The sequence below is a fragment of the Rhincodon typus genome, chromosome 13 (genome assembly GCF_021869965.1).
Source record: "Rhincodon typus isolate 14 chromosome 13, sRhiTyp1.1, whole genome shotgun sequence".
NCBI classification, from domain to species: Eukaryota; Metazoa; Chordata; class Chondrichthyes; order Orectolobiformes; family Rhincodontidae; genus Rhincodon; species Rhincodon typus.
In genome coordinates, this window is record NC_063344.1 from 11,682,286 (window position 1) to 11,695,759 (window position 13,474).

The window sequence follows — 13,474 nt, forward strand, 5'->3', positions numbered from 1 at the left end:
GGAGGAGAAAACAGAGTTAACGTTTTGGGTCCAGTTCTGAGGAAGGGTCACCGGACCCGAAACGTTAACTCTGTTTTCTCCTCCACAGGTGCTGCCAGACCTGCTGAGCTTTTCCAGCAACTTTGTTTTTGTTCCTAACTATTCTAATCCCATTTTCTCACTCTTGGCCCTTGCACACCTTGGCAGATGAGTGTACATCTAAATACTACTTAAATATTTCTGCCTCTACCATCCTTACAGCAGTGAGTTCTAGATTCATACCACCCTCTCAATGGAAAAAAATACTTTTCCTCATATCCCCTTCTAAACCTCCTGTCCGTTAGCTTAAACTTATGCCCCGGTCATTGATCTCTTCATCAATGGGAAAAGTTCCTTCATGTATACCTTATCTGTGCCCCTCATAATTTTGTGCATCACAATCATGGTCCCTCCCTTAGCCTTCTCTGCTCCACGGAAAACAACCCCAGTCTGTCCAAACTCTCTTTATGACTACTATCCAGGCAAGGCAACATCCTGGTCAATCTCCTCTGCACCCTCTCCATTGGCCCATGATTTGCCCATTTGACCAGCCTGTCTATATCATTCTCTAACCTAAGACCATCCTCCTCCAAACTTACCACCTCACCAATTGTCATATCATCCCTTTCAAAGAAAATTGTTTTACAACAAAAATAAATGAAAACAAATCTTTTAAATTGCTAGAGATAACAAGGCGTAGAGCTGGATGAACACAGCAGGCCAAGCAGCATCAGAGGAGCAGGAAAGCTGACGTTTCGGGCCTAGACCCTTTTTCAGAAAATGAAATTGCTTTTAAATTGCTTCTGGATGTTAAGAATTTCTTCGTAGTGATGATGATGTAGGTTAGCAACACACAGGAAACGGCTCATTGTTTTATGAATAACACCACTTGCCTTCTGCTGTTCATGTTGTAATCCACTGCCCTGCACTATTTCTGAATCATGCCTTGATTATTTGTAGTGCTGTCATTTCGGAATGAATGACAGTTCTGCACATGAGACACTGCGCTGAGGCATTACCATCCCTGAACATCGAAAATAGCTACTCAGCGTTCCGTTGAAGTTTCAGTTTACTTCCTTTTATGATTCAGGGCAAGCTGAATTTTCCTGTCTAGCTCACGGGTCTGACATGGCCTTAAATCCAGATTGTGATCCTGGAATCGGCTGTGACAAGAATGCAGACATAAGCTTCCTAGAGGTAGCTGATGATGAAGCCACCCCCAGCAGTCCCAATAATTAGGTTTAGCACAACTCCTAGATGGGACCAGCAGGCTCACTCATGGTGTGGCGGTGTGATGCAGAAACAGAAACGCTGGTAACACCATGTGGGAGCCTTCAGCAGCAGGTAGAGCTACGTTAACGGAGGCCTCAGTCTTCATGGACTGACTGCGTTATCACCCCTTCCTCATGGAGACCTGATCAGTGTGATTTACCGCTGCCTGGTTAATAAAAGGCTTCACGTGTGTTGTACCATGGACTTCCTGCTCTGGTGTCACCTCCACTGTATTGCTGGGCTCTTGGTGCAGGGAGCGGGTGTCTGTGTACCATTGGGAAAACTAGTAAAGTTGCTATTCAATTCTGCAAGAGTGGCTATTTGTCTTAATGGTTACCTGTGCCTACCAAACAAGTGGCCATCGCTGCTGGGTGTGCTCGTGTGTCAGAGAATCATCCCAATGTGAACTGATCTGTGGGTTTGGGAAAGCTCAGCGTGATGTTTCTCAGCACTGGTGTTTTGTTTTGATGAGTCTTTGTATGACGGGTAGGGAACCTCAGAGGGAAATTGTATTAGAATCACTGACAAGGTTCTGGTTGGTTTCCGCCCATATCCTGCTGTCAATCGGTGTTACAGTTCTTGAATGTTAATAAAAAGAGAGGCAAGTTACTGAAGCTGTTTGCTTTACTCTCACCGGGATGAATGCAAGAATGCCAAAATTCAAGCGATCACAACAATGTGTACTGCAGGAGCTATCAAAGTATTCAGCAACAAATCTCTCTTTCCAGCTATCTTTGTAACGTGACAAATCTCTGTTGTTTCCCCTTCCACAGCATGTCACTGTTGAGTCAACAGCCATTCCTGTCATTGGTCCTGACCTGCCTAAAAGGACAGGATGAGCAGAGAGAAGGCCTGCTGACCTCCTTACAAAACCAGATCAACCAGGTAGGCAAATGGGAGGCTGGAGAGACACAGCAAGCCAGGCAGTTTCTGGAGGAGGAGAAGTCAACATTTTGGGTATTCCCCTGCTTTGAGAAAGAGAATCAGCACTATGCATAGATTAGCGCAGCATGGCTCTTGATGGTGAAAATAGTCTGACAGTTCATGGATGGAAACCTGTTTTAATGCTGGACCTTGCCGAATTGAATTTTGATTTGATCATTGACTTTAAGGTGTTCGCAACTCAAAGCAGAGTACCTATCAGGTTGCTAATGCAAGATGCATTATAGCAAATTGCTTACAGAAGGATGGAATCATTGGAATTTGAACTTTTTTTTTATTGAACATGCAGTTTTTATTGTTAATCTAGACCATGCTACAACAAAGTCTAGTCAGTCTCTGTGGCAGTTGACTATAAGCTTGGTGGTCTGAGAGAATCTGGGGATGAACCCCTTCGAAGGGAAGGACTCATGGTGCGATGGTATTGTCCTTGCCTCTGAACCACGAGACCCGGGTTCAAGTCCCACCTGCTCCAGAGGTGTGTGACAACATGTCGATTAGGAAGTGCCTGCAGTGAGGTTCAAGCTGAGGAATTCCTGTGATTGCAAGTCGAAGCAGGGTTTCCACTGCCCCAACCTCTGGACTGGAAGGTTCAAGTCCCACCTTCCAAGGAGTTGTGTTATAACATGGCCAAACAGTTTGATTAAAATATGAAGCTGTTGGTGCCATGTATTAGTGGCTTTAACAGGCTATCTCATGGAATGACCTGCATCTGAATTGTCATGGCGCTTTTGGGCTTTTGTGGCTCAAGTCCGACCTGCCACTGACACGTGTCAGAACTTATCTGAGCAGGTCATTTTTTTTTTACAAAAATAGACACATGAAAGGCAGCAAGGTTTTAAGGGATAGTAGGAACGGCAGATGCTGGAGAATCTGAGATAACAAGGTGTAGAGCTGGATAAACACAGCAGGCCAAGCAGCATCAGAGGAGCAGGAAGGCTGATGTTTCGGGCCTAGACCCTTCTTCAGAAATGGGGGAGGGGAAGGGGGTTCTGAAATAAATAGGGAGAGAGGGGGAGATGGATAGAGGAGAAGATAGGTGGAGAGGAGACAGACAGGTCAAAGAGGCGGGGATGGAGCCAGTAAAGGTGAGTGTAGGTGGGGAGTTAGGGAGGGGATAAGTCAGTCCAGGGAGGATGGACAAGTCAAGGGGTCGGGATGAGGTTAGTGGGTAGGAGATGGGGGTGGGGCTTGAGGTGGGAGTAGGGGATAGGTGGGAGGAAGGACAGGTTAGGGAGGCGGGGATGAGCTGGGCTGGTTTTAGGATGCGGTAGGGGTAAGGGAGAAGTCCACATTGTGAAGTCCACATCGATACCATTGGGCTGCAGGGTTCCCAAGCAGAATATGAGGTGCTGTTCCTGCAACCTTTGGGTGGCATCGTTGTGGCACTGCAGGAGGCTCTTCTGACAGATTGATAATGTCTCTACCTCTGGGCCAGGAAGTCTGGATACAAATCCTACATGCCCCAAGTTGTGTCATTTTGTTTAAAGTTAATTTAGGGGATGTCAGTGTCGTTGGCTGGGTCAGCATTTATTCCCTGGCCCTAATTGCCCTTGAGAAAGTGGTGGTGAGCTGTTTTCTTGAATACCTGTGGTCCATTTTGTGCACGTAGACCCACGGTGCTGGAGTGTTGGTTAAAAGTCACTAACACGTTACACCTATCTAATATTCTAATTTAAATACAGAAACTGAAAAACTCAGTAGGTTAGGTAACATCTGAACTCAAAGCCATGTGAATAGGGTCACAGACCTGAAGCACTAACTCTATCTCTAATAAAAGCCAAAAGATGCTGTAAGTCAGGAACAAAAACAGAAGTAGCTGGAAAAGCTCAGCAGGTCTGGCAGCATCTTTGAAGAAAACATCAGAGTTAACGTTTTGGGCCCAGTGACCCTTCCTCAGAACCACAGTTCTGAGGAAGGGTCACCGGACCCGAAACTCTATCTCTATCTATACACAGATGCTAACTGTGTATACAGTAAACTGCCGAGTATTTTTCACCACAGCAATGTGATAAATACTGGTCAGCCAGTGATCCCATGCATGAATAAAAAAAAAAGTTCTATTCTTGTTTCAAATTGTCAACATCAAACATATCATACCTCCCAACATCTACTTAATATTTAACTGGAGAGTCTTTTAAAACCACCAGAATTGATAAATGTTTTGATGTAAAGGTGCCTTGGGTATAGAAAACATCTCCCAAGCACTTCAAAGAGATATGAGAAAAATTGGATACTGAACAAAAACACATATTATGACCATTGAGCAAAGGACTGGTCAAAAGATTGTGTTGTATCATGGGAAGCAGAGAGGGAGAATGAGACATTTAAGGAATAAGTCTTTTTTTTAAAAAAAAACCTAAGGATCAATGCAACTTGAGAGCATGGCTACTGATGGGAGGAGTGAATGGGGAATAGACATAAATTTGAAATGAGGCAAGAAGTATTCATGCGTGGTCTGTTGTAGAAGAAGAGGCTGTGGAGAGAAATGAGAGGGATAGTTTGAGAGGGATTTGAAGCCAAGGAGGAAGCATTTAAACCTGATATTCTGCCATGGCAGGATTTGAACCCAGATCCCCAGAACATTATCTGGATTGTCCAGTGATAATATCACTAGGCCGTTCCCTCCCTTAATGAGTGAGATGAGATGTAAATTATGAAAGAGTGAGTGTTGGCAGAAGTCGGGACTGAACTGTTTCAGCAGTCAGGGGATATTTAGACGAGTCAAAAAGAACAGTTGTTTCAGAGATAGTAGGAACTGCAGATGCTGGAGAATCTGAGATAACAAGGTGTAGGGCTGGATGAACACAGCAGGCCAAGCAGCATCTGAGGAGCAGGAAAGCTGACGTTTCAGGTCTAGACCCTTCAGAAAACACCTTGTTATCCCAAAAAGAACAGTATTTGTGAGAGGATGCGGAGCTGGATCTATAACCAAGATGCTGCAATTGTTAAAAGTCTAGATTGCTGTCAGAGAATGGTCAGGATGGACTCAGGCTGAAGCAGTATTTCCAGGATGTTGTTAGGCCCCATACCTTTTGCCGTATCCAATGCTTTCAACCATTTTTTTTTATTATCTAGAATGAATCAAGTTGACTGAAGACTTCATCTATGGAAGCTTCAGGAGCATGCTTAGATTGATCTTTTATTTGGTGATTCAGGTTGACGATAGTTGCAAATGCTTGTCTTTTGCACTGATATCCTGGGATTCCCTCACACCCCACCCTGCCACCATGGTGAGGATGGGGATATTTGTGGGGCCTCCAGCTCTTGTTGTTATTTTAATGTTCCACCACCATTCGCGACTGGTTTCTCTGGCACTCACAAAGCTGGGCAGTATCCAGGACAATGTAGTCTGCTTGATCGGCACCCCATCCATCACTGACACAAGATGGCAACCGTGTGTGCCATCTGCGAGAAGCACAGCAGCAACTCACTAGACTCCTTCATCAGCACCTTCCAAACCTGGGACATGTGCCCGCTTCCAAACCTGGGATTTGTACCACCGAGAAGGACACTGCATCAGCTGCATGATTTCCCCCCACCCCCAAGTTTGAAACATCACTGTAGTTGCATCAAACACCTGGAATCCACTTCTTAACAACAGTGTGGGAGTACCTGCATCACATGGACTGCTGCAGTTTCAAGAAATCAGTTCAATAGCTCATCCTAGGAATCAATAGCTCATCAATAGGAATGGGAAACATATGACTTTGCCAGCCACGTTCAAATCTGAACCAAGGATAAAAATGCAGCATCTTGTTAAGAGTATTACAGAAAGGTTGACAACTGTACTTTGTGATCATGCTTTATCAAAGTATTCACAGGTGACTGTTTTACTGTAACCACCGGGACTGAATTCAGTTGGCTGGATGGCTGGTTTGTGATGCAGACTGATGCCAACAGTGTGGGTTTAATTCCTGTAATGGCTGAGGTTACTCTGAAGGATTCTCCTTCTCAAACTCTCCCATTGCCTGAGGCCTGGTGACCGTCAGGTTAAACCATCACCAGTTGGCTGTCTCTGATGAGAACGCAGCCCTCTGGTCTGGTAGGACTATGGTGAGTTTGACTTTTACCTGAATTCAGTGCTATTCCTGTAACAAAATAGAGTTGTGTTTTAATCCTTTCTCACAAATATATTAATGAATGATATACTCCTACAAAGGAGGATGGTGGTCAAGTATATGGTGTAACAATAACAACAGTTTATATAATCTGGTAAAACATCCCAAGGTGCTCCACAGGATTCAAGTAAAGCATGATTTTACATCCAGCCACATACATTTTGACACCATGTTGAAGGAACATCAGTCAATGGTCAAGTGGTAAAGATTGGGAATGCTGAAAAGGCCAGAACAGAATGAGCACAGAGATCACGGAAGGTTGCAGGGCTGGAAGAAGTAATTTTCTTTTAGTCTTTCAACGGTTTCATTTTGACTTTATACATCATCATTGATGCTCTTGTCTGTGTGATGGATCAAGTTAAGTGAAAATTATTATATCTGATCATTTCTGAGCAGAATATCTTAACCAGGGTCAGATCCAGTAAGATTATGAATGTCACTCAGTAAACACGTAAAGCCCCAGTTCTGAAAATGATGTGAGCAATGACCTTCAAGGTCAACATGCTGTGTTGACTACTGCAGAAAGTGAATTAAACAATTCAGCTTGTTTAAAGTGGGACTAGTTTTTTGAAGTAGACACTCCTTCATTTTGTTTGCATTGGCTGTAAATATGCAAAACAGAAACTACAATGATAAACACATTTTCCATTTCCCTCTCCAATGCAGTCCCTTTTTTTTGTATTCATTCGTGGAATTTGGACATTGCTGGCTATGCCATTATTTATTGCCCATCCGTAGTTGCCGTTGAGAAGCTGGTTATGAGCTGCCTACTTGAACTGCTACAGTCCATTTCGTGTGGGCATAGGTACAATGCCGTTAGTGGGAGAGCTCTAGAATTCTAACCTAGTGACACTGAGGGAACGGCAATATATTTCCAAGTCAGGATGCTAAGTGACTTGGAGGGAAGCTTGTAAGTGATGATGTTCCCACATATCCACAGCCCCTGTGCTTCTCAATGAAAGTAGTGTGTTTGGACAGTGCCATCTAAGGAGCCTTGGTGATTTTCTGCAGTATACATGGCTGCTACTGAGCGTCGGTGGTGGAGGAGAGGATGTTTATGGATCTGGTGCTAACCAATGGGGCTGCTTTGTCCTGGAGGCTGTCAAGCTTCTTGAGTGTTGTTTTAGCTGCACCCCATTCAGGCAAGTTGGGAGTATTCCATCACACTCCTGACCTGTGCCTTATGGAGAAGCCTTGGGGAGTCCGGATGTGAGTTGCTCACTGCAGGAATTCTAACCTCTAAGCTAGCCTTGTAGCCTCAGTATGTATATGGCTAGTCCAGTTCAGTTTTGGTCAGTATAATCACCAGGATGTTGATTGTGAAGGATTCACCAATGATAATGCCATTGAATGTCAAAGGGCAATGGTTAGGTTCTCTCTGGTTGGAGATGGTCATTACCAGGTACTTTGTGGTGTGGACGCTACTTGCCACTTGTCAGTCTAAGCCTTTTGTATTGTCTAGTCTTGCTGAATTTGGGTATGACCCCCTTCGTATCTGAGGAGTTGCAGTGGTGCAGAACGTTCCATTTCTGACTTTATAATGGAGGGAAAGCCGTTGGTGAAACAGCTCAAGATGGTTGGGCCTAAGGACCTCCTGCAGAAATGTCCCGGAACTGAGATGATTGATCTCTTGGCATCACAAATATCCTCCTTTATGCCAGTTCTGCAGAAGAGCCATACTGGACTCGAAATGTTCACTCTGTCTCTTTCTCCACAGATGCTGTCAGACCTGCTGAGTTTCTCCAGCATTTTCTATTGTTGTTCTTGTGTGCTAGGTATGACTCCAACCAGAAGAGAGTCTGTCTGCTGATTCTCATTGACTGTAGTTTTGCAGAGACTTCTTAGTGCAACACTCCATCAAATGTGGCCTTCATGTCAAGGACAGTCAGTCTCACCTCACCTCTGGATTCAGCTCATTTGTTTATGTTTGAACCAAGGCTGTAATGAAATCAGGAGCTGAGTAGACCTGATGGAACCTAAATTGAGTGTCAATGAGCAGGTTATTGCTCAGAAAGTGCTGTTCGGTGACAGAGTTGATAACACCTTCCATCTCTTTATGATTTAAATGACCTAAATCACTGGAAATGAACAAAGGGGAATACGACTTTGTGAGATGATATCAGGTGTGAGGAAGCTCCTTTGGAACATCAACACCAGTGTAGCCCAGTTGGTTTGTTTTTGAGCTGTAAATTCTATGTCAAGAGATGGGGAGTTCTCTGATTTGTATATCAGGCTTCTACATGAAGGTCATCTTTTGTTTATCTTCGCAAAGTATATATCAACAGTGTGAGTCCCATTCAATTTGAAACTTATGTCATATGGTTGAGTAAGGATTACAGTTATAACCTTGTATTGTTTGACTTACAGAAATATGTACATAATGTGTTAAAGCTGCAATTGCAATTTATTGTGACTGAGTCATTCGGTAGAGTAGAATGTGAATATTGCTGAAAAAGATACGTTTTGTCTTGCAATCATCAGGACAATTCACAAAAATTACCAATGAAAAAGTAAATGACTGTGTAGAGTTTGCACATTCTCCCTGTGTCTGTGTGCGTTTCCTCCAGGTGCTCCTGTTTCCTCCCCCAGTCCAGAGATGTGTGGGTTAGGTGGATTGGCCGTGCTAAATTGCCCCATATTGTGCAGAGATGTGCAGGCTGGTGCATTAGCCATGGTAAATGCGGTAGTTACAGGGAAAGGGAGTTGGGTGGGTCTGGACGGGATGCTGTGCGGAGGGTCTGTGCAGACTCGATGGCTGAACGTTGTCTTTCTGCACTAGGGGGTTCTATGACGAGGTTATGCTGTGTGAGACTGCAAGGTTGAAATTTCTCAGTAGAAAGAAAGCTGGAGAAATTTGGCCTGAAAGATGTGCCATAGAAACCGTATTTGCAATTTAGTTTCATAGGTTCAGTGTCATTAATTAGATGGTGTAAATTGAAGTGAATGTTTTTAAAAATATATTATCTAGTTATTAAAAACCTACTGTTCCATGCAATCTTCCCAGATTTTGAGTAACTGGCGGGAAGACCGTTACCAGGATGACATAAAGGCCCGACAGATGATGCACGAAGCTCTGCAGCTGCGTTTGAATCTGGTGAGACAGCAGCATGGGTCCCTTCAGAAATAATTCTTCAAAAAAAAATTGGGGAGGCACTTGCTCAAAGTGAGGAAGTGCAGGGCAGCATTGGTTAACCCCCTGTGCGTAGTTACCTTGCCCCCACAATAGATGTCAATGGTGGAACTGTGTTTTCTCCCATTCTCTGTTCTGCCGCTCTGGAGGGCGTAGTGTGTAATCTTTTCTGGCCCCTTTGAGCGATCGGCAGGAGGATCTGATGTCGGCTTTAAGGTGAGTGCCTCCCTTGTCCATGACACCAGTGAGCCTGAGCTGTGAATGTCGTGCAGCTTTTACCTTAACAGTGCTGCAGTGGGAGAGATTACCCAATTATTCCGCAGCCCTTTAAATCTCAACAAAGCAGCAGTGTTGACAATTTGTCAAGTTGCAAGCCGCTGAGAAGACGAGCATTTTCTTCGACTTTTGCAGCAAAAAGCAAAGTAAAAGAGAAAAATGAAGATGTGTTACAGTTGTACGGGGCTTTGGTGAGAATAGTGCACACGGTTTTAGTATCCTTAGAATGTGTGTTATGATGGTCCATTCGACTGTTTTCTGGGATGAGAGATTAAGTAGAATGGGCCAATATCCTCTGTATAGCAGAGGAATGATAGGTGATCGCACTGAAAATTGTAAGCGGTTGTCCGGGTTGATTCCGGGAAACTCTTGCCCCAAGCTGGAGTCCAAAACAAAGGGCACGGAGTTTCAGGATCAAGGTTCCACCGTTGCAGACTGTGCTATGAAAGTTGGCAGGTTTTTTGGGATCCACCACCTCAGAGTTTTGAATGCTTAGCCGTTGAATGGATTCAAAACTGAAATCGACAGATTTTTGGATTTAACAAGAATGGAGGGTGATGAGCATAGTGTGGGAAAGTAGCTTTGACACCCAAGATCAGCCTTGAATTTAATGAAAGCAGAGCCAGCTTGAGGAATTCAGTGGAATCCTCCTGCTCCTGCTTCCTGTCATGTTCTTGCATATGTTTCTTTTACCTTGGGGAGGTAAACGAGCATTGCTTTTAATGGAGATGACAGGAAGATATCAGGCACAAACTTCATGATGAGTTTTGACTCAATTTTTGTCACTATATTGGGGGGGTGGGGGGGGGTGGAGGTGGTGCGGTGGTGAAATATTTTGCCCTCTGAATGCTTCTGGACGCAGTAATGCCTTTTGAATGGCCAATAGGAAATGCTGAAAAATGTGTGATTGCTGGTTTTTGGCTTCTGTGAGCATAACGGTGGGCCAAAAATTTAATCCCAACCCACATCTTTCAAAAAGCTCCTTGTCCTAGTGCTGCAGAATCAGGGAACAAATGTAACCAGCCTGAGAACCTGATGATAGGATTAATATAAAGTGAGTTTCACCAAACGTTATAAAAAAACCAGGCTTTCCCTGGCTTCAGAAGTTTGTATTTCATTTTCAACAATGTTCCCTGAAATCAGTCCCTCCTAAGAGGAAAGGTTCTTTTCCTGAGACTGAGGGTTTACCTCTTTCCCCCCCATCATTATCCCTGTTGCTGGAGTTAGGGGACTGGTGACAGTGTGCAGCCAGCTTGTAAATTGGCACTAACGTCCCAATCTGTCTCTCGCTCAGGTCACTGTTGAAAAGGGGTTTGAAAGAAATCGTACCAAGGCAGTTGGGGTGGATATTCTGAATGTGGGGCTGTGGGAGGCAGTCATGTCTGGCCCAACAACGTTGGATGACAAAGATGGAAAGAAATCATTTTGGTGGCATGGTGGCTCAGTGGTCAGCGCTGCCGTCTCACAGCACCTGGGACCCGTGTTCGATTCCACCCTCAGGCGACTGTGTGGAGTTTGCACATTCTCCCCGTGTCTGCGTGGGTTTCCTCTGGGTGCCCTGGTTTCCTCCCACAGTCCAAAGATGTGCAGGCTAGGTGGATTGGCCGTGCTAAATTGTTATTAATTCACGAGATGAGGTCATCACTGGCTGGTCCAGCATTTATTGCCTATCCCTAATTGCCCAGAGGGCAGATAAGAGACAAGAGCTGTGGGTGTAGAGTCACATGTAGGCCAGACCAGGTAAGGTTGGCAGATTCCTTCCCTAAAGGATTTGCCCATAGTGCCCAGGGATGTTCAGGCTAGATGGATTAGCCATGGGAAATGCTGGATTGCACGGATAGGGTAGGGGGAAGGTCTGGATGAGATGCTCTGCTGAGGGTCAGTGTAGACTCGATGGGCTGAACGGCCTGCTTCCACACTCTGGAGATTTTTTGATTCCATGCTTCTATGATTCGATGTTTCCAAGCGCTGATCCTGGTGAATGTGGGAGAGGAAACATTGCCCTGTATTGAATGATATGAGATGCCGAGAGAATTTCTGTACCCGCTCCTGCTGGTTCAACATTTTGAGCTATCTCTTGCCTCATTTCATTCAAAAATGTAAATAAGATCTGACTTGGTCTGCTGCACTAACTCTTCACTTTGGAAAATATTGGTGCTTTTTGGAATTAATTGTAAGTCATATATCATTCTAGTGGGAATAACTCTGTTTGGATCTATCTTTCCAGGTTGGTGGGATGTTTGACACTGTCCAGCGTAGTACCCAGTGGACTACAGACTGGGCTTTACTGCTGCTACAGATCATTACCTCAGGAACTGTCGATGTGCACACTAACAAGTAATCCTTTTATTAATAATGAATCAAAAGATTGCATTAAATCATTTTGATAACATATTATAATCTTTTTTTTCTGAGCAACCATGGGATTGATTGTATAGCTGATTCAAGCACTAAAAGTTTTGCCAAGCTTTGAAAATCCTCACACCTTCACGGACTCCTTAACAGGAACAAATTAGTAGACATGGCATAGTTCTGTATAAACGACAAGAGGTTCTGATTGTCTGACTAATGTCATGCTTTCCAGTCTTTAGCTCAGGTGTTTTAGCTCTTCTGCAATATTTCTGTTTTCCTCTTCTCTTTCCTCCAATTGCTGTTAAACTCTCTTAGATTCCACCTGCTACGCTTCATTGTGAGATATTGTGTGGGTCTCAGACATTTTCAGCCCCTCTAGTATGCACAAAGGTCTGAATTATGAGCATAAGTAGGCCATTTGGTACCTCAAATCTGCTGCGCCATTCTGTGAGATCATGGATGATCTATTTGTGTTTCAAATTCCACATTCCCAGCTTACCCCAACCCCCTCCAATTATGTTCACATGTATCATCAATGACAGTGAAGAAAATCCAAATTTGGTTCCAAAGGCTTCGTCAATTCCTCCAAGAAGTGGAGTGACGCACTTAAGATTTTGTCTAATGTTGTGCAAGGATTGCCAGGTTTTTTTTTATTGTAGATGCAGCCCAATTAAGATTAGGCATTGACTTCCCTGTTTGCCTTTCCCAGTGAACTCTTCACCACTGTGCTGGACATGCTGGGAGTGTTAATCAATGGGAGCCTGGCATCAGATCTATCCAGTACCTCCCAGGGAGGATCCGAAGAAAACAAACGGGCCTATATGAACTTAGTGAAGAAATTAAAGGTGAGTCAAAAACGCAATTCTTAACCTGCCAACCAAAATGTTCGGAATTGGAAACAAAACCAGAAAATGCTGAAATACTCACAAGAACCTGCATAATGAGAAAACAAGTTACTCTTTCAGATCAGCGATGATCCATCAGAATGGCCGGGTTCTGGTGTTATTTTTAATATTTTGAGTCGTCTAATTTCAAATGTTTCCGTCACTCTTCGCCAGATTATTTGGTATTCAATTTTACATCTTTAATAATGTTGACACCCCTTTACACCACCCACCCACCCTGATTCCTCGGTAGTGTTCACAATAAAGCCAAGAGCATCCTACCAAGGAATCCATTGTGAAGCATTTCACTGCTTCACAGAACTGAGTGTCCTCGGAAGACTAGGAAGTCTAAATACTGGAAGTACTAGCGTCAGTTGGGCGCTAACTGTAGTTGCTGAGGGAGGTTGTTGGGCGGGTACTGATATATTTCCAACTGTCCAGCTCCAGGGAATGTCGTGTGAAATGACTGTTATATTACTTTA

The 13,474-nt window shown here is 44.1% G+C and overlaps 2 protein-coding genes across 2 annotated transcripts in view; both read left to right on the forward strand.

The window, feature by feature from the left end:
* Positions 1-1,257, forward strand: part of LOC125484705 (mediator of RNA polymerase II transcription subunit 12-like protein) — a 50,546-nt gene extending 49,289 nt beyond the window's left edge. The window contains exon 14 of the mRNA XM_048604506.1: positions 1,109-1,257. Within this exon, the coding sequence (XP_048460463.1) occupies positions 1,109-1,257 (149 nt within the window). The remainder of the gene's footprint in view (positions 1-1,108) is intronic.
* A 55-nt stretch (positions 1,258-1,312) lies between these two features.
* Positions 1,313-13,474, forward strand: part of LOC109915429 (mediator complex subunit 12L) — an 84,159-nt gene continuing 71,997 nt past the window's right edge. Inside the window, exons 1-5 of the mRNA XM_048604507.1 lie at positions 1,313-1,332; positions 2,064-2,175; positions 9,355-9,444; positions 11,984-12,093; positions 12,818-12,953. Coding sequence (XP_048460464.1) covers positions 1,313-1,332; positions 2,064-2,175; positions 9,355-9,444; positions 11,984-12,093; positions 12,818-12,953 — 468 coding nt within the window. The remainder of the gene's footprint in view (positions 1,333-2,063; positions 2,176-9,354; positions 9,445-11,983; positions 12,094-12,817; positions 12,954-13,474) is intronic.